Source organism: Ailuropoda melanoleuca, chromosome 1 (genome assembly GCF_002007445.2).
Source record: "Ailuropoda melanoleuca isolate Jingjing chromosome 1, ASM200744v2, whole genome shotgun sequence".
NCBI lineage: Eukaryota > Metazoa > Chordata > Mammalia > Carnivora > Ursidae > Ailuropoda > Ailuropoda melanoleuca.
In genome coordinates, this window is record NC_048218.1 from 175,827,567 (window position 1) to 175,851,802 (window position 24,236).

General features: G+C 42.5%; 1 protein-coding gene across 4 annotated transcripts in view; it reads right to left on the reverse strand.

Moving 5' to 3' along the window:
- The window catches only part of DOCK4 (dedicator of cytokinesis 4), a 412,699-nt gene that overhangs the window by 125,776 nt on the left and 262,687 nt on the right, over nt 1–24,236 (reverse strand). For all 4 annotated transcript variants that reach the window (XM_034670756.1, XM_034670760.1, XM_034670743.1 and 1 more), the window contains exons 15-20: nt 23,739–23,901; nt 17,972–18,078; nt 6,238–6,394; nt 1,036–1,133; nt 844–927; nt 571–671 (exon numbers count right to left, since the gene is read on the reverse strand). In XM_034670756.1, the coding sequence (XP_034526647.1) occupies nt 571–671; nt 844–927; nt 1,036–1,133; nt 6,238–6,394; nt 17,972–18,078; nt 23,739–23,901 (710 nt within the window). The remainder of the gene's footprint in view (nt 1–570; nt 672–843; nt 928–1,035; nt 1,134–6,237; nt 6,395–17,971; nt 18,079–23,738; nt 23,902–24,236) is intronic.

The following is a 24,236-nucleotide window of genomic DNA, read 5'->3' on the forward strand; positions in this document are numbered from 1 at the left end:
AGAATCTGAGCTAATAGGAAGGGATGAGCAGTGAAAATGGCAGCTCCTATCAAAGGTTTTGAGTCCATCGCTGAACTGCTTAATGTCTTCACATGAATCAGCATGCACTAGGCAGACAGTAGGGACTCAGTAAATATCAATATTAACAGATAAATGAATGAATTTAAAAAGCTATGACGACAAAGGCTGTTTTCCCTTCACATCACTTTTCTAGAATCAGCAAGGAATGTGGTGGTTAAATGGGATTCTTGGCAGAGAGACTGAAATAACCAGGCATTTCAGACGAAAGAATATCACATGAAATACAGACAAGAAGAAAACACTCTGTATTTTAGGTTTTAGGAATAGAATTCAGAAAGTTTTTTTTTTTTTTTTGTCCTTTTAATCAAAGTAAGTTGCCGCCATTAAAAAAAGATGTGTGAGAAAGGAAGAGACTGACTCAAGAGACACTTCAGTTGTTGTGGTTCATTTCTTCCTACAGTCCCTTTTAAATTTTCCTATATTGCTGGTTCTGCGTAGAAAAGCTCAAAGTGAACTGCTTCTAAACCAATTACAAGATAAAGGCCTTACCTGTATGCAAGTGCCCCAGCAAAGTGACTCTCAATATAAGTGTCCATTACAGGTTTAAAATGATGGAATTTGCTATCTTGCAGCAAATTTATTATGTGAACCTAAAAAGAAAATTGAGCTTTATAAAACTGAATGCAAATTAAGATTTTTTGGGGGGGGGTTCTTTTCAAGTAACTCTTATGCTATTAAGTGCACATTTCAGAAAGAGCCTTATGAAAGTCAAGACCAACAGACAAAATTGTTAGGATATAATTAAAGTGAATTTAAACTCACCAAAGAGTCAAATACTTTAGACCCATATTTTTGGGAATTTTCATCTAAAATTCCAAACAAGGTATCCAGTGTATCTTGCAGAAACTGTTAGATAAAGAAGTAAATTAATAAAGAAAATATCATCTGTCCTTCCCTTCCAAATATTCTTTATTCCATGAATTTCCAAGAGAGGAATAACAAAATAGCATATACCTTTACTATCTCTGAGCCATCGATTTCTTTTATTTTAGACAGACAACCTGTGATCTTGTCTGGGTGGGTTCTCCATTTCAAGAGATCAAGCATATCACCTTTCCAAACAGAAAAGGAAGATTAATTTCCTCAGCAGAGAATAGTTCCTCACATGAAAGTGCTCCACGGGCAAAAGCGAGATTCTTACACATGTTGCCTAGCCCTTCTGGTCATCCAAGTTTCAGGTTCCCCCAGACTAGGACTAGTTCTCTAAGATGATATTTATTACAGTGTATTCTTATATTTCTCCCTTCCCAAAGCTCTCAACTGAAAACTCCTACTCATCCTTCAGTTCCCAGATTAGCCAGGGCTTCATCCAGGAAGTCTTTCCTGAAACCTCCAGACTGAGCTAACTATGCCTGCTATGTGCTCTCCCCTCACAGTGGTGCTGACCTCACTATTTCAGTTGTTTATTTGTCTTTGCCTAAAACTCCAAGAAAAAAAAAAAGCTAACATGCCGATTGTGGCACTAAGGTATTCTAGCACAGGTACAGAGCAGGGACATAGCAGGAAGTTGGTAAATATTCGTTGAATCCTTTTCTGCCTCCTCTCGTTGAAGTGGGAGTCTCTTGAGGGTCAGGAACCTGCTTTATTCATATTTGTGCCCCCAACACACAGCACGCTGCCCCTAGCAACCAATTCTACCTGGCAATGAAGGTCTTCTTGACAACGTGACCCAAACCTGGCAGGACTAGAAGGTCGTCCCCTGCACAAGGATGACAAGTCTAGTCAATTGTTGGATCATCTAGTGAGCCCGTGGACCTGAGAGAGCCAGTTCCTGGATGCCACGGTCATCATCCATCCCAGATTCTGGGCGGGCGCAGGGCCCAGGTTTTCAATTTCCTCCCCTTCCAGAACTGACAAGACATGGGCCTGAGTCTAACAGGGTCCTCTGAGAACCTCTTCACCTGGTGAGGGGAAAAAAATCCTTCCCTCAGCTTTCCTGGACAGAGTTAGAAAGGATCCTGAACATGGTGGCCAGCTTCACTAGGCTCCAGAGGGAGCAGGGAGACAATGGTGTCTGGAAGCCAATGAAAGCAGGTAAGAACTGACAAGGAAGGATTTTCCAGGCTTAATAGTGTCAAGTCCACTTGAAAGCACTCGTTTCAGGAGAAACCCAAATGGGACTTGCTGAGAGACAGAAAGACCAACAAAAACCAGAAGAAACAAAACCAGAAGAAAACAAAAATAAGAAATCAAGGAAGAAGTAGTTGTGATGAAAAAGAAAGATGATGTCGTGAAGAGAGAAAAGAAAAAGCATAAGAATCTTCAGAGGAAACAGAAGCAATCTTCACCAAAGCCAGATTCAAGAGAAAAACTTCATAAAGGACTTAATAGTTAGAAATTTAGTATTAAATAGAATTATTTACCTATATCGAACAGGGATAAGAGGATGGTTTAGAATTAGAAAAATGAGGGAATTTTAAAAATAATGACTTTGAAAAAGAAATTTATGGTATTTTCATAGAGGAAAAACCTGAAAATGTTTAATATTCATGTCTAACTCAGACATCCCAGAGGTATGATTGGGACCTTTTTAAAAAGGACCGGTTATATTTAGAATAGTAGGTATTTCCACAGAGTGAGACATGCCACGGCAGAGGGAGCACAGCATTCTTCTCCCGTCTGTTTGCTGCCTTCTTCCCACATGCTTCCTATTTCCTGCATCCACTCCAGGATGCCTTCCTCCCCAGGCAGCCTCTCTCACAGTTCTCCAGTGCGTGATCCCTGCCACTCACTCCTCACTCCCCACTGCACCTCCATTCCAGCTCTCACGCCGTCTCCCTCCTCTCTTTCCTGCCCCTCAGAGCAAGCCCAATGCACGGGCGTCCAGGGCATAGCCCAGTGTGAGGAGTGCGGGCAGAGGAAGGAGGTGGCTCTGCAGACCTCAGAAGGCAGCCCCAGAGGCAGCAGTGGGAAACCCGGAACAGCACTGTCCTCAGCAGGGCTGGAGAAGAGATGACAGGTGTCCAGACAATCAGATCAGGATGGGGCTGTGGACCTTTCCTGCAAAAAGTCTGATAAATCTCTAGACTGCTCATAATGGAAGAAAAGGAAGAGTGAAGCACTATGTTCATCTGGATGTAATTAATCATGTGTACAAAGTGCTCAGAATGAAATCAGACACTTAGGTCTCTACTTTAGCTGTCAGAAGATACATTAACTAACTAACGGCACACTGGGAGCCGTGACCTATTGCTGAAAATGCAAATTTTAAACATTCCATTCAACAAGCATTTAAGAGTATATTGTATGTTTGATCTACTGAGAGCTAGAAAATAGGTGGATGACGGCATCCCTATTTTTTTTTTAAATCACACTCTCAGGAAGAGACTGAATAAACCACCCATTATTTGGGGCAGAAGGGGATGTGGGGAAGTCAGCAACTATACAATTAACGGTTAGGCTAAATGTAAGCACTGTTTTTATTTTTAAACTTTTTGAAAAGTTGTGTTTAACAGCCCAAGGAAGAAAACAAATAAGTAAAATAATTTCTTCTTTGACCGCTACTTTTAAGAAGCTTAGAACATCTCCTTGATCTGGCAGTCACAGATGTCCGGCCCTGGTACACTAGCCCTGAACAACACTGGAGTGTATAAGACGTGCAAAGAGACACACTTTTAGGGATTGTGAAATGCAAATCTGCTGGAAGAAACTGTTCCTAGAGACCGTATCACTTGCTAAATGCCCAATTGTAATGGAAATGGGATTTGTATATTTTCCAATTTGAGTAAAATGAATACAAAGCAATTTAATTCCAATTTGGAACTGGATTACTTCTACACAGAAATGTGTGTCTAGCATGTAAATTTCAGAAAGAATAACTTACTTTCTTCCTCTTTCCCATCTCTTTGAAACACAGTATTTATTTCCTGGTTCATTTTGAGCTGTGTTACAGTGACAAGGTTAATCAAAGTCAAATGATAATTAAGCACTTTTCAGTGTCCAAAAATGAGCCAAGCATTGCCCTCCATATAGTGAGATGTTTAACATAATGATTTCTGAATAGGTTTATTTATCCATATCTACCCGAAAATGTTCTCTGCTTTTACAAAGTAGCAACTCTAATTTTTAGGATTTGGTAGTGTTTTATGTTCACAATTCTGTGTAACGTCCTAAACCTGAGAACAAGAACAAGTTTAAGTCTTCAGGGCCAAACACTTTGATGGCAGATAAGATATTGCTAGGATTATCTGTGTGGTTGGCAGCATAACAGCCCCATAGACCTCAACGTCCTAATCTCTGGTATCTGTGAATACATTTACCTTTTATGACAAAAGAGATTTCAGAGATGTGATTAAGTTAAAGGTCTTTAAAAAAAAAGGGCGATTATTGTGGAATGTCTAGCAGGCCCAATGTAATCACAAGGATCCTCAAAAGACAGAAGGTGGTCAGAGTCATAACCCCGAAAGATGCCATGCCACTGGCTCTGAAGATGGAGGAAGGGCTGTGAGCCAAGGAATGCAGGTGGCCCCTGGAAGCTAAAAAAGGTAAGCAAAGGATTCTTCCCTAGAGTTTCCAGGAGAAATGCAGTTCTGCTGACACCTTGATTTTAGTCCAGTGAAAAGGATTTCAGATTTCCGACCTCCCGAATCGCTCAATGATAAATGTTTGTTGTTTTAAGCCAGTAAGTTTACAGTAATTATTCCTACAGCAAGAGATAACTAACACATCCTGAAGTTATTCTACCAGAGGCAATCAGTTAAACGTGAACCTAGGCTCTATGACAGACATACAACGAATCCACACAGGATACATATGATTTCTGTCTAAGGGAGTCAACAGTAGGTTGATTTTATCTTTACAATCTCCGTAGGGTAGCCTGGCATCATAAAAGACACCGGAGGTTTGGTAAATGCTTTATAAACATTACAGAGTTCTGTCAGTGAAATTTGTATTAAAGTAAAATAATTCATCACTGAATATAGATAAACTCTTGATGTTTCTTAACTTGGTGACGGCTACCTTCAACCAAGTTTACTAAAAATACGCAGCTGATTTTGAAAAATATTTCTCCAAAAATACTTGTGGAAGGGGAGAAACAAACCTAATACAAATGTGAAAGGATCATTTGCCAAGTCCTACATAGATATGGCAGCACGGCAAGAGAAACTGAAAGGTATCTTAAAAGGGGTCAATATTACAGGGCGACATTTCACTTCTTTCCTGAAGCCATGTCCTAAGAGAAGAAATACATTTACTACTACAAAATGCTGTTCTGTGACCCAGAAGAAAGAACTAATAGCACTTACCAATGTTAGGCACAGGAACACTTTATGAGATTCAATACCTTATGAAGTGAGTCTCCTTGACATAATGAATCTGACTTATTAACACGGCATTCAGAATACTAGCCAGAAGCCTTATATGGCAACCGTGAAGAACTCAAAAATGTTTAATTTCCTTCCTTCATTACAGATGATGTCTTCATGACAATTTTCCAAGGAGAAGAGCTTGTTTTACTAATCATAACTTGCTAAACAATCACTGACATAAAAAGTATGGTAGAATAGAAAAAGCAATATCCATCTAATTAAACAAAAAACAGCCTTTATTCCAAAGCCTGCAATTAGCACGGTTTACGGAGCTATGAAACAAGAGGGATTAAGGTGGTAGTATTCTTTGTCTCTCCCTCTTCCTCTTTTTAAAAACCAGCTGGGGGGCGCCTGGGTGGCACAGCGGTTAAGCGTCTGCCTTCGGCTCAGGGCGTGATCCCGGCGTTATGGGATCGAGACCCACATCAGGCTCCTCTGCTGTGAGCCTGCTTCTTCCTCTCCCACTCCCCCTGCTTGTGTTCCCTCTCTCACTGGCTGTCTCTATCTCTTCAAATAAATAAATAAAATCTTTAAAAAAAAAAAAAATAAAAAAAAATAAAAAANGTCTCTCCCTCTTCCTCTTTTTAAAAACCAGCTGGGTTTTGAAGCGTTGTGCACTTGGGTTTCAATACTGGGATAATTTTGAAGTCTTTAAATTACATGCGTTAACAGACCATCAGGTCACAGAGGTTTCCATTTTACTGGAAATAGGGACCAACAGAAGGATCAACAATTTTTCTAGTGCCAAGTCCTTACATATAACACTGGTGTTTATTAAACATGCCTACTAAAATTCACATGAGTGCTTAAGTACAAGGGCTTTCAAATAAACAGCATTATACATTACCATTCTGTGTGAGTTTTGTCGAACAGAGAAAAGATGTTATCCAAAAAGACTCCTTTGTGGCCTTGATGGCTTGATGATTATTTCCAAGGAGGATGCCCTTGGAAAAGGGAAGTTTGAGGTAGCGGGTAGTATCCTGAAGATTTGTGTTTTCTTCACACTGTTAAAAATATTAAAAACAAAATTAAAAAGGGAGGGATAAGAGACCTCATGAAAATTATTAAGCATAATTTCCATTTTTACTGTTTATGAACTGGGAAACATTCCACATGGGATTACAAATGGAATTTGGCTTTTAAGTAAAATACAACAAAAACAGAGGAAGGAATTAAGCATGGATTTTGGGCTCAGATCGATTTGGGTTCGAATCCCAGTTCTGCTACTGCTCCCAGGAGTAACTCTATCGTGTTATCTCGCCACACCAGATCACCATTTCTATCTCTAAAACCTCGTTGTGTTGTCATAAGAATTCAGTTCCATAAAGCCTTTTGCACAGTGCCTGATACGCAGGAAGTACTCAAAAAATCATATTTGCAGTGACCACAGCACTTTAAAAAATGCTTAAATTCTTCCAACATCTCATCTGAGGCTGCTACTGAACAGCTCCTTGCTTTGAAAATTGGCAATTAAAGGAAACTGTTTTTCAGGGTCATCTAAGAGTCCTACCATGTGAAGAAAATCTCTACTTCACAGAAGACGCCAGCTAACAAATGTAAAAGGAACTACAAATTTAGAAAATATAGTTTCATATCCCTAATGTAATTCTTTCTTTAGTCAAAGGTTGTCACTTAATGCTAAAATCGGCAGGAAAATTGTTGGATAAAGATTTGGACATTTGGGGTGCCTGGCTGGCTCAGTTGGTAGAGAATGCGATTCTTGATCTCAGGGTCATGAGTTCAAGCCCCACACTGGGCATAAAGCTTACTTGAAAAAAAAAAATTGGACACTCTTATGATGCCAATGTACCATCACACAGATTACCTCCCAGTGACAAGAAGACAAATGTAACCACATGCACATGGCGGGGGGATCGGGCTGTCGTTATAGTGATGCAGGACAGTGCAAAGACACATACTACCATCTGTAATGTATTCTTACTACAGATGTTGAATCTGAACCTAACACAACTACAGCTTTCATTTCCACTTCATAGTCATTACAATGGACAGAACAACATGCTGTACAATACTTTAGGGAAGCAACCAGAAAAACCCCGAAGGCAGCACTTCCAGCAGGATGCCCAGCTTTGTCTCTTTGAGTCCAATGTTGTAAGAAAAAAATTCTAGACTAACCAACATCTAAGCCAAATGTGGCATGTGGTCTCAGATTTGGATCAAAAAAAGGATTTTGGAACTAAAAGGATTTTATTTATTTATTTATTTGTTTGTTTTTTATTTGACAGAGACAGACAGCCAGCGAGAGGGAACACAAGCAGGGGGAGTGGGAGAGGAAGAAGCAGGCTTCCAGCAGAGGAGGCTGATGTGGGGCTCGATCCCGGAACGCCAGGATCACGCCCTGAGCCAAAGGCAGACACTTAGCGACTACGCCACCCAGGCGCCCCTAAAAGGATTTTTTAAAAAAATTTATACACTGACTTAAGTTCTAGATGAGATTAAAGAAATTCAGTGATTAGAAAATAATTAACTTAAAAAGTAGTTTACAAAATAGAAATATGAAGCAACTGAGATTTCCTTCAGTAGGTAAACGGATAAACCTGGTTCACCCAGACAATGGAATACTACTCAGCACTAAAAAGAAATGAGCAATGGAGTCATGAAAAGACATGTAGAAAACTTAAATGCATATTACTAAGTGAAAGAAGTCAGTCTGAGAAGGCTTCTGTATGATTCCAACTATACGACATTCTGGAAAAGGCAAAACTATGGAGACGGTAAAAAGATGAGTGGTTTCTAGAGGCCGGTGGGGCAGGGATGAATAGGCAGAGCACAGAGGATTTTTAGGGCAGTATGATATTATAAGGGCCGTATGTCCTTATTCATTTGTCCAAACCCACAGAATGTACTACACCAAGAGTGAATCTTAAGGTAAACTATGGACTTTGGGTGATTATGATATGTCAATGTAGGCTCACCCTTGGTTTAAAAAAAAAAAAAAAAAAAAAAAGGACCATTCTGGTGAGTGAGGTTGATAATGGGAGAGGCCGTTCATGTGGGCAGGGGGGCAAATGAGAAATTTCTATCCTCCTCTCAATTTTATTATAAGCCTAACACTGCTCTATAATATCATTTGGGTCAAAAATCCACACAGAGAAAAATATCTAGAAGGATATACACTAGAGGATTAATAGTTAACATCACCTAGGTAATGAGAGTATTTTGTTTTTATTGTGAATTATCTCCATACTTCCTTATAATGACAAAAGTGATTTTAAACTACAATTCTGAAAAAAAAATATTTTAACAGATATAGAACTGGTATAACTTAGGTTATTTAGAGTGAAAATTTAAAAATTCACAGGAACTTTAAGTATCTTCAAGGCTTGTGTCTTGGTAACAGGCAGGAGTTTAAGGCACAGAATCCTTTGGTATTCTAGAGCACTGTGTGTGATTCATAAATTTTTTTTTAAAGTTTAAATAATAAATCTTTAGGAAAGACCTAACACGTTCAGAGAAACAGAATCACACCACTACAAGATGCTCTTACTAGCACACCTGCCCAGTAACAGGAGTACCTACAAACACAATAAAGAGCCTCTATAGTTCTCTTCTAACATTACAACTCCAAATGCTTTCTTTTATTATTGGGAGATATTTCATAGAGACAGCAGCAGAGCGCATGAAACGCACATATATGGTTTAGAGACTCATTAAAAAGTGAACACTTCAAATGCCTTTTTCAGAAAACGTGCTTAGGCAAAGTAATGTTCTGGAACCCTTGACTCCCCCAGTTTTGTTCTTGGTATCAGGGCTTGGACCACCCCAAGTCCTAGCATGAGTCACAGCACCCCACACTGCCCCCATTTCCTGCCTGGATCTGGTCTGTGGGGTCAGGAACACGCTCTGGTCTGCCGTCCCTCGCCTGCTTGTGCTCCATCTGTCTAACCACCACTTACTGTGACTGCGGGCTCTTGCAAACACGACGGACATACTGTCCAGCTATTTCCAAGTTTTCTCTTCAGGAGCTGGAGCTGGCCCTAGTATGTTATGCTGCATCTGTTCACAGAAATTCTGCCCTTATAGATAGAGCTCTTATTCCCCCACCCATCAAATAATGGCCTAGCTCATGAGCCCTTCTGGCACCCTCTTAGCATTTCTGCTTGCTACGCTCACGTCGCTCCACTGGTAGTCATGGACTGACCACTTCTGTGACTGAAGATATGACGGCTGTGTCATGCCCTTGGGGAGCATGTGAATAGAAGACTTGGCTGCCTTCTCTGGGCCAATCACCGTGGCCAGAGGACTGCCACCAGCACTGGTTCATCTCACCTCTCCTCCAGCCTGGGGGCCGTCAAGACCTCAGCATCTGAGTTTGTCTGAGCTGTGACACCTTGACAATTCTTACAGCTGAACTCTCACTCTCAGTCAAGTAGAACTATAACCATTAACATAAATATTAGGACACAAAAGTTATATCAAGATCTTCGACCAAGAATACGAGGTGTGTGTGCATGTGTACGTGTGTTTGTGCGTCTTACAGAGGAGAGCAGGTGAAGAGAATTCTATCCATCAATTCAGAAAAAAAAGCACATAATCACTCTTGGGTCTCTATGAATCTTTTGATGATAACATTTGCCAGGAGTTCGACACTGATTTTTTTTTTTTTTTTGTCCAGTAGGAGTCAAAAGAGATAATGTTAGGTATGGGGTTAGAGTTGGAGGCTTTAATCTATCTCTGAAGAACTGAAGTGGCCTCGAGAAATTGTACACAACAATCTCACAGCATATCTTTTGCTGTTCTTTGAGGTTCTCAGCATGCATTCTTAACACATCATACAAACACTGGAATTTTAAAAGCAATTCAAGCAATTACCATTTATGACGGTTTGCTACATGTCAGGCACTGCAAAGCACTATATGTGCATTTTCTTATTCTCGTAACAACCTCAAGAGGCAGGACACTGTAACCTCAAGAGCTGTGTGATTTGCTCGACGTCACATTATCACTAAGTGTCAGAGTCAGAATTTGAACCCAAGTTTGTGTTCAAAACTACTATGGAACAGTGCCTCCTTCAAATGTTGTTTTAACCAAGTTTTGAGTTTTGCTATAATGAAGTAAACACTTATTGATTTACAGGTAACATACTGAATGCTAAGGGTAAGGCTAAGAAAGACCAAAAAGTTCACTTTTCAAAAATAAAGGTCTATTTGTGGGAGACCCCCTGGGAGGCAGCTCAGAGTGGTCTGTGTAGCTGAAATGGCTCCATGTCACATACTCCTATGAGCCCAACAGCGAGATCGCTAGGCTCTATTCTGCAAGCAGCATGGAGCGAGGAGGATGGTGTGACCTGGATGCAGTGGGGAGCAAGGCCAAGAAGGAGCAGATAAGGCACGACCCAGGAGCTTGGGAACACAACAGGTGAGTTAGAGATCATCTGTCAATTCATCTGATGAAAGAGAATCAACTGAAGAGAAACTGGGCTGGGGAGCAGTAAAGAAGAGAAATGGTATTCCAGGAGGTAGGCCTCTACGGCAGGGGCAGGTATCAGCAAGAGCTGAGGCCGAGAAGGTTCTCTAGCCTTTTAGGAGGAAATGAACAGCTGATTTAGCAAAAGCCAGGCAGTGAGGAAGAGTCAGCAGTAAATGCCTCAGGCGTACTTCAGCCAGCTGGGAGAAGGAACGTGCTGGAAGTACCCCTCCGAACCAGGGTGTGGAGTGGAGCAAACCAACAGGAATGAACAACCCCGCCCCCCCGCCCCCCAACTCTGAGGCTCAGAGTCCATTAAGTCACAGAAAGGAGGCTAGAAAAGGATGGTGTGGCATTGCCGGTGGAAATGCTGGTACAAAAGGGCCGTGGTTGAGCGTCTGCAGGCTTGTGGGTCAGAGACTGACCACCGGAACACTGCAGCCTTCTAAGAAGCTCTAGTGTATGCAGGTGAGAAGTGGTCTTGTCACCAGAGCAAAACCCAGCCACAGCCCTCAACGAGATGAGTGGTTAAATACGAATCACTTGCATTCTGGGGACACTCGCACAACAACTGTTCTGGTTTGGGCATAAAGATGACTTGTTTTCATCATATCCGGTGCAGACATGGAAAACGGCAATGAGGACATGAGAATAATGAGACACTGTCTCCCGCATTCCCTTGTGATGGATGGGCACAGCTAATGTATCACCGGGGTGATGGATATAGGATGAAAGACAGATGAGGGAACAATGAACCCAGCCACTCCTTCTGGGAGAAACAAGGTAACATGACCACAGCCTCTTGAGGCTGCTACCAGATTAGAGGAACAAAACAATGTCATTGTCACAGTAAAGGACAATTCTCTGTGTTTCCTCTGATAGGCTGGGAACTGTGCAAGTCATCTCAAACTGGCATGAAGTTAATTTATTACAAATTAGAGAGGAAGAATTGAGAACCAGCCCTCTGCTTTACTACACTTGAGACTGAAATCAGACCTGACAGGAGAAATGTGCTCAGACTCTTACAGAAGAACTAAACGCAGGCTTTGGGAAGCAGTGGCGGTCTCAATGAGCTTTAAGATGATACCGCTTGGCTCACGGTCTATTCCTCTGCCCAGGGTTAAAACCAGTTGGCACAGCGGCAGATGGCGCATCATACCCCAGGCCATTCTTCGGACCCACCGTCTTAGACATGTGAAAGAGAGCTGCAATGGTCAGTCATGAGCAGTGTTCCAGAAACATGGTATCTGCCGTAATACAAGCTATGTGACCGAGCCACGAGCATGTACATTTTATGCAGAAATAAACTGGTATGGAAATCCATAGTACATTAATCAACTTAAGGGGTCTGTAATTTCTGTACTGCAGAAAGTATTGAATTGAATTTAGAAAATACAGTAAGTTAGACGATCCAGTTGGAACTATATTTTACCAGTTAATCACAACCAGATTTAAACACTTGTGGCAGCAAAATACCTTCTTTTAGGGACTCTTTCAGTATGATTAGGCATCCTGGATATTACTAAGAATTCACTAAATTCCTATTTGCCAGTCCTTTAACTTGGGATTAAGAATGTACCAAGGAGGGGTGCCTGGGTGGCACAGCAGTTAAGCGTCTGCCTTCGGCTCAGGACGTGATCCTGGTGTTATGGGATCGAGCCCCACATCAGGCTCCTCTGCTATGAGCCTGCTTCTTCCTCTCCCACTCCCCCTGCTTTTGTTCTCTCTCTCGCTGGCTGTCTCTATCTCTGTCAAATAAATAAAATCTTAAAAAAAAAAAAAAAAGAATGTACCAAGGAAATAAACAGAGTCCCTGTCCCTGAGGGCATGATACATCTGACCTCTGCACCATTAATACCAATGACAAAGTTGTGTTAAGGGCCACTGGATTCCAGCCCTACCAGGGAAGGGGCTGCCTGACTTCAGTCATAGAGAAGAAGAAGCTTACCAAGCAGGCAAGGGAGGAAAAGGCATAGCATGTGGAAGAAATGGTAGCTATCAAGGCACTGGGAAAGGAAAAGCACATAAAGGAGACTCTGGGGCCATGGCAATTAAGTGCAATGTGGGATTCTGGACTGGACCCCCAAACAGAAAAATGACATTAGCAGGAAAACTTGTGAAATTCAAGTACCGCACAAAGGTTAGTTTCAATAAATATGCTATGGTTATGTAAGATGTTAACATAAGGAGAAGCTAGGTGAAGGGTATATGGGAATTTTCTGTATTATTTTTTGCAACTCTCCTGTAAGTCTAAAATATCTCAAAACAACTTTTTTTTTTTTTTTTTTTAAAGTACAGGTACATCCAGACAATGATACGTACCTTAGTAAGGCCGGAGCATGGGATTTTTCAATACAAAAAAGCCTTGGAACTGCCCTAGACCTCTCCATTAGGGAAAACCCAAGAGAAAAGCTCCGCTGGGGACCTGCTGAGTTTGAGGGGTCCCTGGCGAAGCCAGCTGTGGATGGTTGGTAGGCCAGTAAAAGCCGTGGGCTGGAAATCCTCTGTGGCCATCAGCAGCAGAGACGCAGTGGTGAGCAAACCCATGGAAATGGCTGGGATGGTTTTAGACCGAGGAGCCACAGATGGTGGCCATGCATGAAATCCATGATAACGCCCATGTGTAAGGTGTGGATAAAGACAGGAGAACATTGTTGAATAGACTAAAGAATGTGGGATTTTCAGGAAAGGTCATCAATGGTGTTACATGCTGCAAAGGAGTAATGAAAGTTTCTGAAAGTGGCCAGTGGCTTTAGCCACTTTGGGAAGATTGATGATGTCCCGGTATAATTTTAAGAATGAAGGGGCTCTTTGGACATCCCATTAATAGCCTTCAGTGCTAAGACCAAGTCCACCTATAAGGTTAAAGATTTTTTAAATTTATTTGACAGAGATAGAGACAACCAGCGAGAGAGGGAACACAGCAGGGGGAGTGGGAGAGGAAGAAGGAGGCTGCCAGCGGAGGAGCCTGATGTGGGGCTTGGTCCCAGAACGCAGGGATCACTCCCTGAGCCGAAGGCAGACGCTTAATCGCTGTGCCACCCAGGTGCCCCATCTTTTCTTTTTTTCTTTTTTCTGTTCGGTGTGGCACGTTTCTATGCTAAGCATATCAGCTTACTTCTAATTTTTAAAATGTTATAGGTGTTTCATTTTTAATTTCTCTCATGCTGAGTAATAAAGCAAGGGTTATGTGACCCCGATTGGGCACTAAAGACTTTGAGGGAGAATGTCCATTTGAGCTGTGGGGACAGAAGCAGCTTGAAGAGCAAATGGAACGCAAGGAAGTACAGACGGAGACGGAAGACCGGCTCTTCATGTAGACTGACGGTGATGGGAAGGGAAGGAGGAATGTGTGGCCATTTAGAATGATTTTTGTTGTTTTTGTTTTCAAGAAAAAGGCTTGAGCAGGTTTATGACCTGAGAGAATCCTGCCGGAAGAAAGGAAATAGATATAGTTGCAGGAGGAAGAGGGGACAATGGGAAGAGTGGGGTCTCCAGGGAGTCAGGAGGGAGGGGGATCCTGAAGGAAGCAGGTGGAAGAATTAGGCTTGGAGAGAAGGAGTCTTGTCCCATCCTCTAAGACAGGAAGCAGGAAGGAAGGGAAGGATGCCGATAAGTTTGCAGGTGGCAAAGGAGAGAACACGGGAAGTTAGAAAAGTTCCTGTCTGATGGCTTCTGTTTTCTCTAAGTAGAGGGGAAGTGGTGGGGTAGGCAGAATGTAAGGTCTTGTAAATAGCTCTTGTCAGGGCCGATATGTAGTAACTCATGGCCAACTGGGAACAGCCACCCTTTGTAAACTGTGTTGCAACTGTTTGAGTTTGTCATGTGTCTCTCAGCCTTGATAATGGTTTTATCAATAAAAGGTCTGAAATTTTATGTAGTCCAACTTACAAGTTTTTGGGGGTTTTTTTGTTTGGTTTTTTTGTACCTGAATCTAACATGTGAGCCATTGTTAGAAAGACCCTCCCTACTGCAATGTTTTAAAAATGTTCAGTCGTATTTTTAAGGCTGTTACAATTTTTTTTCTGGTAACAGCCTTAATCTGGAACGTGTTTTGGTCTAAGAAGCAGGGTAGAAATCCAGCTCTTTCTTCCCCCCAACACCCATCATGGTCATCTCAACACTACTTCTTAAATGGGCTATTTTTTCTACTCAATGATTTGAAACCCCTCCTCCTTTTTTTTTTTTTTTTGAATAGTAAATTCAAGGCTGCAATTATCAGGAGGCTGTGTGCCTTCTTGCCATGGCAGAAGAAGCATTACACTCCAAATGGCCTCAGGCTGAAACTGAACTTGCTGGTTCAGTACCATGAACAACACAACCATGGCATCCACTAGACTAAAAACAAAAGTTGTCAAACTTGGCAAGTATCCCACAGCTCTTTAAATAAGCAACACTGAATAACCGTAATCATAAGACAACACAGCTACTTATGGTTCTTCTGTGGAGCTAATCCTTCCTGATGGGTCTCCTCAAAGTAGGTCTGCCCCAAATTAGACAATCTATAGGCCTCATCCTGAGCCTCCTTTGTGGGTGAGAAAGATCACTGGGAACACCTGCCTTTTACATTGCTCAAGCTCAAATGAATAAATTTTCCTATGCTTTATGGATCGGAATTCTGAATACTCCATGCAAATTTGTACAAGGGCGGGAGCAGATTCAAAGCTCTGTTTCTGGGAAAAGTTTTGCCCTTGCCAACAGGCACCCGACAGGCCTCTGATATCAGAGTAGAACGGTTCTCTGTCTGGGAATCGATACCAGTTGAACTCTTTCAATGCTTCTGTAGAGAAGCAAGGCCTGCTAGCCACCTGTCCTCCTGGCATTTTAAGTGTATGGATGTCTTTAAACACCAACTATGAATCTTGGCATTATTTGTATTCATTTAGAGGACTCAACCTGGCCTTGACTAGACACTCAGCACCTGCCCCAAAACACTGTCTAACCCACAGGTGAGAAAGCCCACACTTGATGTGCCATATAAAAGTGATTCATCCTTCTATTATTATTGGGCAACTGGAGCTCAGTTTTAATTAACTTAGCCCGGCCTTTTCTGAGTCAAGATTTAATGGTACGCAGAGGCAATATCACAAACACTCATACACAGACCATGTGTCTTTTGGAAAATTGTAGCTAAAGACCTTGCCTGTCATGTGCCTCACAAAAGGCACCTCCCACCTATCAATGAGATACCCTGATCATCTCAGGTGTCTAGTACACTGAGCTCCTCTGTTTGCTTTACTGACTAAGATATTTTTTCTTTGTATTTTAACACTGTAAGCATCTCTAAGTCCCTTTTTGAAGTAGACAGAACATAAGTGCCAGGAACGGAAGGGACTTGAACTGTTTTGTTCACCACTACATTCCCAGTACCTAGAACAGTGCCCGACTTGTTGTTTGAGGTCAATAAATGTGTTGAACAAATAACCGGACAATAAATGATTCAAGAAACACGTACATACATATACATGAGCATACCAGAAAAAACAGCAATAACCCAAAGGTAAGGAAAGTTTTTGTTTGTAGCTCCTTCATTCATTCAATAAATCTTTGTTGCACATCTACGGTGTGCCAGAACTCCTGACAAAGTCCTCACTCGTAAATAACCAAAACGTTTTAAAAAGATCATCCGGGAATTTTATTTTTTTATTTATTTTCTTTTTCTTTTTTTATTTTTTAAAGATTTTATTTTATTTATTTGACAGAGATAGAGACAGCCAGTGAGAGAGGGAACACAAGCAGGGGGAGTGGGAGAGGAAGAAGCAGGCTCATAGCAGAGGAGCCTGATGTGGGGCTCGATTCCCATAACGCCGGGATCACGCCCTGAGCCGAAGGCAGACGCTTAACCGCTGTGCCACCCAGGCGCCCCCAAAGTCCTCACTCTTAAGGGACTCCTAAATCTACTGGAGTAAGCCGAGGGAGCATCAGATAATTAGGGGACAGTGTTACGAGTACAATGGTAAGAGATGTGTGCAGATATCCAGAGAACTCAGGGGAGGGCAGCTGGCCAGTCAGGAACACAGGGAGTGGGGGCCAGAGAGTGAGGACCATTCTTCTGATGAAGGTTGTGGCCAAGAGGAGACTCCAAGGATGAGCAGGAGTTAGCCACGAGGAGAGGCAGGGGAAAGCATGACTCTAGGGGTGCCAAGGGCAGAGTCAGAGCAGAGAGAACCAGCAGCCAGTGGGGGGCAGGATCTAGAAAGAGCTGGATGTGGCCATGGTATCAAGAACAGAAGTGCTCAGAGGTGAGGTGGTTGGGAGTTGGAAGCCTTGCACATTCTGAGATTTATTTTCTCAGCAATCGGGAGGTTTTTAGGGGGTTTAAATTGGGAAGTGGCCCAGTCAGACCTGCGCCTTAGATGGGTCACCCCGATGGCTGATGAAACCTGGACTGGAGGGAGACAAGAGCCAGGTGGGCAGGACCACTTAGACCCGGCGAGCTGGTAAGAGCCTGTAATGTTATGTGATTACAGAAACAGAGAAATGCAAAAGAGAAGTATTTTGGAGAAAATTGTGTCTTTTAATTCTACGTTTTATAGTGACTAGTATTTCTCTTCTATACTTCATTATTACTAGTAGTCCCAGGTAACTTTTAAGGACCTCTGGTTTTGTGAATTTTCTTTTTATTGCCTATTACAGTATACTTTGTTCCCAATGTTTTTATGAATATTCTCGAAGCATAAAATAGAAAGTAACAACTGCTGATGTTGTCAGGACAGAGGACCACGATTTCTTTGCCTGCTTAGTGAGAGCAGCAGACCAGAAACTTGTAATGATCACCCTGCTAGATTTACTCCTGGGGCAGGTCAGATCTAGATACGAAAGCATGTATGTACTGGAAATATTTTAAAACCTACTGGTAAGGTTATTTAATCCTCTCACAGCAATGGAAAGGACTTTAAGGTCAACACAGAGACTTACCCAAACATCTACACCTAAGTTAAAGTGAAGATATAAGTCATCTTTAAAACAGGTTTCGGAATGACACAGAACACAGAGACCATCCTTTCAAAAAGACACACTCCTTGCCAGCAATCTTCCAAAGGAGTATTCTTTTCAGTCATTTTTTTCCTCTTTTCCAGAGTGATAACAAGATAATGAGTTAATAATTCAACCTTGTTTATCACAGCCCGTCGCCAACATCTGACTGATGTTACCTTATGCACGATGAGCTCATGAGTGCCATCTGGAAGAGTCCTACCATCTTCCTGCATCAGGGGGACGAAGGAGAAACCAAACAATTTCTTCTCTCCTTTCTCCTTTGCTGTGAGAAAAGAGAGAAAGAATTATTTGCTTTTTAAAATGCTTGTTTACACACCTGTGTTCAGACTCACAGACTGCCAACAAGTGTGATCATCCAGAAATACAACCCACACTCGCCGGTTCCCTTTACACAACAGAGAGCAGCTTTTTTGATGAGACCTCTATCTGTAGGAGCCGCCCTCCTACCCATATTCCTGCCCTGCAGCCTGCAAAGGACACTGTTTGATGCATTTTCTGCATGGGATTCACTATCTGAAATTATGTTTTAACAAAATTTCTGGATTTCCTGTTTTTTCTCTTCATGTCCTACCCTCTACCCCCAGCCGTAAGCACCACTGAGGGCTGGATTCTTCTGTTATTTTATTCTAAGCTTGGTATCTCAAAGAGTGCCAAGAACATAGTAGGTTCTTACTAAGTATATGCTAAGTCAATGAACAAGTGAACAAATGAACAAATGAACGTGAAATTCAATGTTTTGCTCACTACTCATGCACAGGTAGTTTTCTAAGCTCTGCCCTGGCTTATAACAGAACTTTCCCTATGTTCACATGTGTGAAGACAGCCCTGCGGAAGCTACTTCCCTGGGATCTTAGACATGGATAAACCACATGAACTGCTATCTAGAGGTTAAGAAGAGCTTATGACAGTAGTATTCTGGAAGCTGGAAATGGGGAAGTGAGGTGTTCAGATGCTTAATGAGGAATTACAATGGCTAGAAAGGTCAAGGATCATTGGCAATTATTTACAGAAAAGGAAATTGAGATCGCATGATATTAGGTAACTTGCTCTAGATCTCAAGTACCATTCCAGTTCTTTCCACCAACCTTCCTTTTCTCCAAAAATGGAGAAAGCATTAAAAGAAACTGGTTGGTTCAACTGGACTGTCTCCTTGTATTCAGATGGAGGGGAGGAGTTCCAGGGCCTTCAACCTATCATGGGCTGGAGGATTATTCTTTCCCACATAGGTGTGGAAGTGGAGCATTACACTTGATAGACGAGTTCTGCTTTGGGATGCAGTAAGGCCTGAGCCGGAGGAGATAATGGTGACCCTGAAGATCAGATAAGAGACTTCAGCAACCCATCATTCCCTCACAATTGCTTCTGGCATTTAACCACAGGGAAGTGGGACTCCACATAGAGAACAGTAATTTTGGCTCGCTGGGTTTTGGCCCCTAGCATGAGGACATCCCTGAAAATGTGATTCTAGCAAAGGATTTTCTTCTAAAGTCATTAATTTCAACCCCAGAGAGAAACTGGGAAAATATCACTATTCTTTCAAGTTAAGTGAAAATCACAGTGAATATCTCTAGGATGAGTTTCCACATCAAAGAGAGTGCTGGCTATGGAACTTATGATTTAGGGGAGAAGACTTACTTAGAAGTAATTTCCTAAGTTTATGTGACTTTTTGGTGCTGTTTTTGGTATTTAATTTGTAAGGGTAACAAGATTCTGTGAATGAATAAAATTAGCAAAGGTAAGAAACAAAGCAATAGTTTCCCCAAATTTGTCCTTTGTTATAAAAGAAACATAAATACCAAAGTTAAAGCCCTTTTTACTTGAGCTACTAGACCAGTATTATAAGTTGAATGGACTGTTATGCCTAATATGACCCCCCTTTACTAACGAAGACCTACATTTATGGATTCCGCCTCCTAACTTTCCAATCCATTTTTTCTAATACCCCAATTCCAACAATTGTGCCCTGGGACCTCAATTTACTGACCCCCTCTCTAAGCCCCCCCACTCTCACTTCCCATTTCTACGCCCCATCCTTCTAATCACTTTGAATCCTCTCTACCCGCTACTCCTCCACCCTTCCATTACTATAAGGTAACACTGCACCGGGCTGAAACCCAGCTTGCACTTTAGTCTACACCGGCTCCATACTCATCTTACTTTAGTTAACACACATGAACCACAGACGGGCCCTGAGCTAGGCAGATCTGCCACATTTTCCTAATCAGCTCACCTTTTCACTTTCCGAGACAGGGATTTCATCCACCCTCTTGCCTTCTTCAGCTGCCACTACCTCCGCATTCCCTCATTCTCAGCACAGGCGCAGAGGACTTACACACATTCCACCCATACCCCCTGCACGGGCCCTCCTGCACTGTGTATGTCTGAACTGTCCACTTAACCCGGAGCACTGGACCCCATGCTTCCCTTCCTCAAGGGCACTGCTCCTACACTTGTCCCCTCGCTCTCCTATATCATCAGTCTGTCCTCTCTACCAAATCATTTGCACCAAACGTTTCAGAACTCCTTCTTAAAAAAGAAAAAAAGCACTCCTGTGGCCCACCGTTCCATTGGAGTTACTATCCCATTTCTCTGCTCTCTTGTATTCTTTATAGCAAAGTTTCTGGAAAGATCTGTCTGCCCTTCCTTTCCTCCACCTCACTCTTGGACTCACTCGTGCCAGGCTTTCATCACCACAAATCCACTAAAACCACTTGCCAGGTTCAATGACTTCCATGACGCCAAACTGGGTGATAATCCCTCTGTCCTCCACTTACTTGGTTTATCACTGGCACCTGACAAAGCAGATCAATCTCCTCTTAAAAATCTTTCTTCAATTACTTCCTGGGTTCTATCTTTGGATTCTCCTTCTACCTCACAGGCTATTCCTTCTTAATTTTCTTGATGGCTTCTTCTCATTCTCCCAAGATCTCAATGTGAAAGTACCCCAGAGATGCGTTCGTGGACTTTTCTTTGCTATCTAAACTTACTGCTCAGGAACCACATCCAGTGTCATGGCTCTGAAAATCATGGGCATTGGGGTTATGCTGGAGCCGACCTGTAGTGGCTTGCAAGAGTTGACACTGTGCATCTTTTCCCCACTCCAAGTTCAGTGATGGTGATGTTGGTAGTTTGAATTTGGCCATGGTGGGAGTATTTCCTTGATGGAAATCAGCAAATCCTGTAATTGAGGGCCCCTTTCTCCCCCAGCTCAAGTACTGGTTATTAAATATTTACAGCACAGCACTGAACTGTATGTCCTTCTCGAGCTTTAGTCTCTAGCTTGGATCACATTCAATTGTCTATTTCACATCTTGAATGTCTAAGAGACTTCTCAGATTTCACATGCAATGTCTGGTTTTTGCTCTCCAAAAAGATTTTTCCTGTTGCCCTCTCCACTTCATTAAATGATCACTTCATTCTCAGGCCAAAATCTTGGGGGGTCATCCTTGACTTTTCTCCTTCCTTCATATCTAGTCTATCAATAAATCTGTGAGAAAGAATTGATCTACTACCATTCTAATGCAAACCATTTTAACCTCTTACTTGGAAGACTGCTAAAGCCTCTTGAATGGTCTTTCTGTTCCCACCTACAACCTATCAAACAAAAGCAGCCAGGTTCACCTTTAATCTAAATCCTCTAATGGCACTCCTTGCTCCAAACAAAGTCTGAAGTCTTCCCCATGACTTACAAGACAATATGGGATCTGGCTCCCTTGCTACATCTCTGGCGTCATCTTTAAACTCTCTCAGCTGCTAATTTAAACCTGATATTCCTTGAAACTGCCAAGCATGTTTCAACCTTAAGTGTTTTATATTTACTGTTCTCTCTGCCTCTAATATTCTTTCCCCAGATACCCAAAGGCTCATGCCTTTATTTCTTTCAGCTAGTTGCTGATACATCTCAGATCAGAGAGCTTCTGACTGCCCTTTGTAAAACAGCAACACGCCCGCACCATCACTTTCCAGCACCTCACTCCAATTTAATCTTCTTTACTGCACTTATCACAGCCTGATATGCTATGTATTTATTTGCTCAGATATTGTCTGTCTTCCCTTTCTAGCAGGAAAGCTCTGTGAGAGGAGATACTCAGTTGCGTTCACTCATGTATCTCCAATGCCCAGTGAAATGCTTGACACATACTAAGTGTTCAGCAAACATGTGTTTCATGAATAAGTATATGTGCACAGGGGCGCCTGGGTGGCTCAGTCAGTTAAGCATCTGCCTTTTGGCTCAGATCATGATTTCAGGGTCCTGGGATCGAGCCCCATGTCAGGCTCTCCGCTGAGTGGGGAGTCTGCTTCTTCCTCTGCCTCCCCACCACCACCACCCCGGCTCATGCTCTGTCTCTTGCTTTTTCTCTCTCAAATAAATAAAATATTAAAACACACACACAAATATTTGGGAGCTCATGTGATAAAGTAATTGCACTGATTATTCAGTTTATGGGATTATGGGGATTTTTTCCCCTCATGCTTGTGCCGTTTCTTCTGAATTTTAACAACGAATATTCAAAAAACAAACTAACACTGTGAACAATGCTTGAAATACAAGGACAAGAGGACAGAGATCCAATAGGTTTTACTGAAAATAGCCTTCATTCCATTTTCCAAGTTCTGAGTTAAAATAAATTTCTCCACATGCTCTTTCTTCCTTTCCTCTCATTTCCTCTTTACTTTTCTCTGTTTCTTACCTTAAAGCTCAAAGCTCGTATTAGTTTGACTGAGAATTTAAAACAAAGACTGGGGCAGAAATGCTACGGCACCATTCCAAGTGCTTTATGTTTTGCCACTTTAAGTCCTTTCCATGCCACTCCTCTGGGAATTTGGAAGAATGGTAAGACCTTGCTAGTCATCTCCCTACATTCTGAAACATCCACCGAAGTGTAATTACTGGAGCTCCCTGAGCCAATTCCAAAATGTGCCATCATCCCTGCAACAGACAGTCGTCCTCTCTCTGAATCCTGGGTGAATTACACAGCACTCGGGCAAGGGCACCGCATAGGTATTGGCAATGCCCCATTCTTTCCAGACTACAGAGGAGTCGGCTGCTCCTCCAGTCATGTGATCCCTCTGTGCGTCTTGTTTGTTCCCAAAGCAAGATTCACCAGAACCTTCTCCAGTCACAATGCACACGTCTGGTAGTATCTAAGATACACGTCAGGGACACAGGGCTACCAGAAGATGGGGCTGGGGGCTTGAGAGGGTGGTAAAGAGCACAAAAGAATTAAAATAGAGATGTCAAGAGATGATAATTTTAGGGACAGTGATGTTCGTATGGGCAAATCCTGTATCATCTCTACAGCTTGGGCTTTTAGTCCTGTAAAATGAAAAACTTATTTCACGTTATCTCTAAGGCCTATTCGACTGACATGACTTGTCACTTGAATACTGACATGGCATGGTGATGCAGATATATGCAAATCAAATATAAATCTGAGCCAATCAGAGGCTTTCCTAGGGATTTCACAGGCCCAGAAAAGTCTTCCTGGGTTCCCCTGAGCTGTCTGAGAGCTAGGTGAGCTCTTGGCTGGAGAGCAGCAGATGGGTCAAGACTGCCTAAGCCCTCCCCGAGCCAGACAAGTTTTTAATGCTGTGTCTCCCCTTTCTACCTAATCTTTCTACACTATGGAAGTGATAAACTCATTTTTATGAAAATGACCAATTTAAGGAGAACCCTGTGGACTTCCATGTATTGGAATATGTATTGTTTCCCTCCTTCTCCTTCCTGTATGTTTCCACAGAGGCTATTGGTTCTTCCAGAAGAAGTGAGCCCACTCACCTCTCAGGACTCCATTGGCCTTCATTCCTCCCTCTTAAAGGTCTCTGCTTTGTCACCCTTTCTGTAGATTAGCCCATACTGTCCCTACAGCTCAGCAAGCACCTTACCCCAGTACAACAAAGCCAACCCCAAGAAACACTTACTGGAACAATGCCGAAATTCAAAGCGGATGTGCGCGCCCCTGAATTTATCCACAGGAATAGGAAGTTTGAGCAGTTCGGACCACCTGGGGCTGTTGTTATGATAAAGCACAAAGGAGTGGTACTCACTAGCTGGCGGCTCTCCAGAGCCAAAGGAGATAAAATCCTAACAAAGGAAACATGCAGGTTAAAGACAGCTTCGTTTAGAGATTATCTGAGAAACAGCAGTGCAATGGCTTTGCTCTATCTGCCTGCTCCCCAAACGGCACTTCGTGGAGAAGGACCTCCCCCCTCCTTTGCAGGGCTGTTTTGCACCTGCTCCTGCCAGCGGCTGCGTCTGTTTAATGCCCACGCACATCTCCCAGGGCCTGCCGTGCGGAGGGTGGGCCTCGGGGACAAGGCTGGGATGGGCAACTGCACGCTCAATTTGGAGTTCAACTATGCGGTGAAGTCCTCAGGCTGCTGCTGTCACAAGCCTGTTCTGTGCCCCCCCCCCCCCCC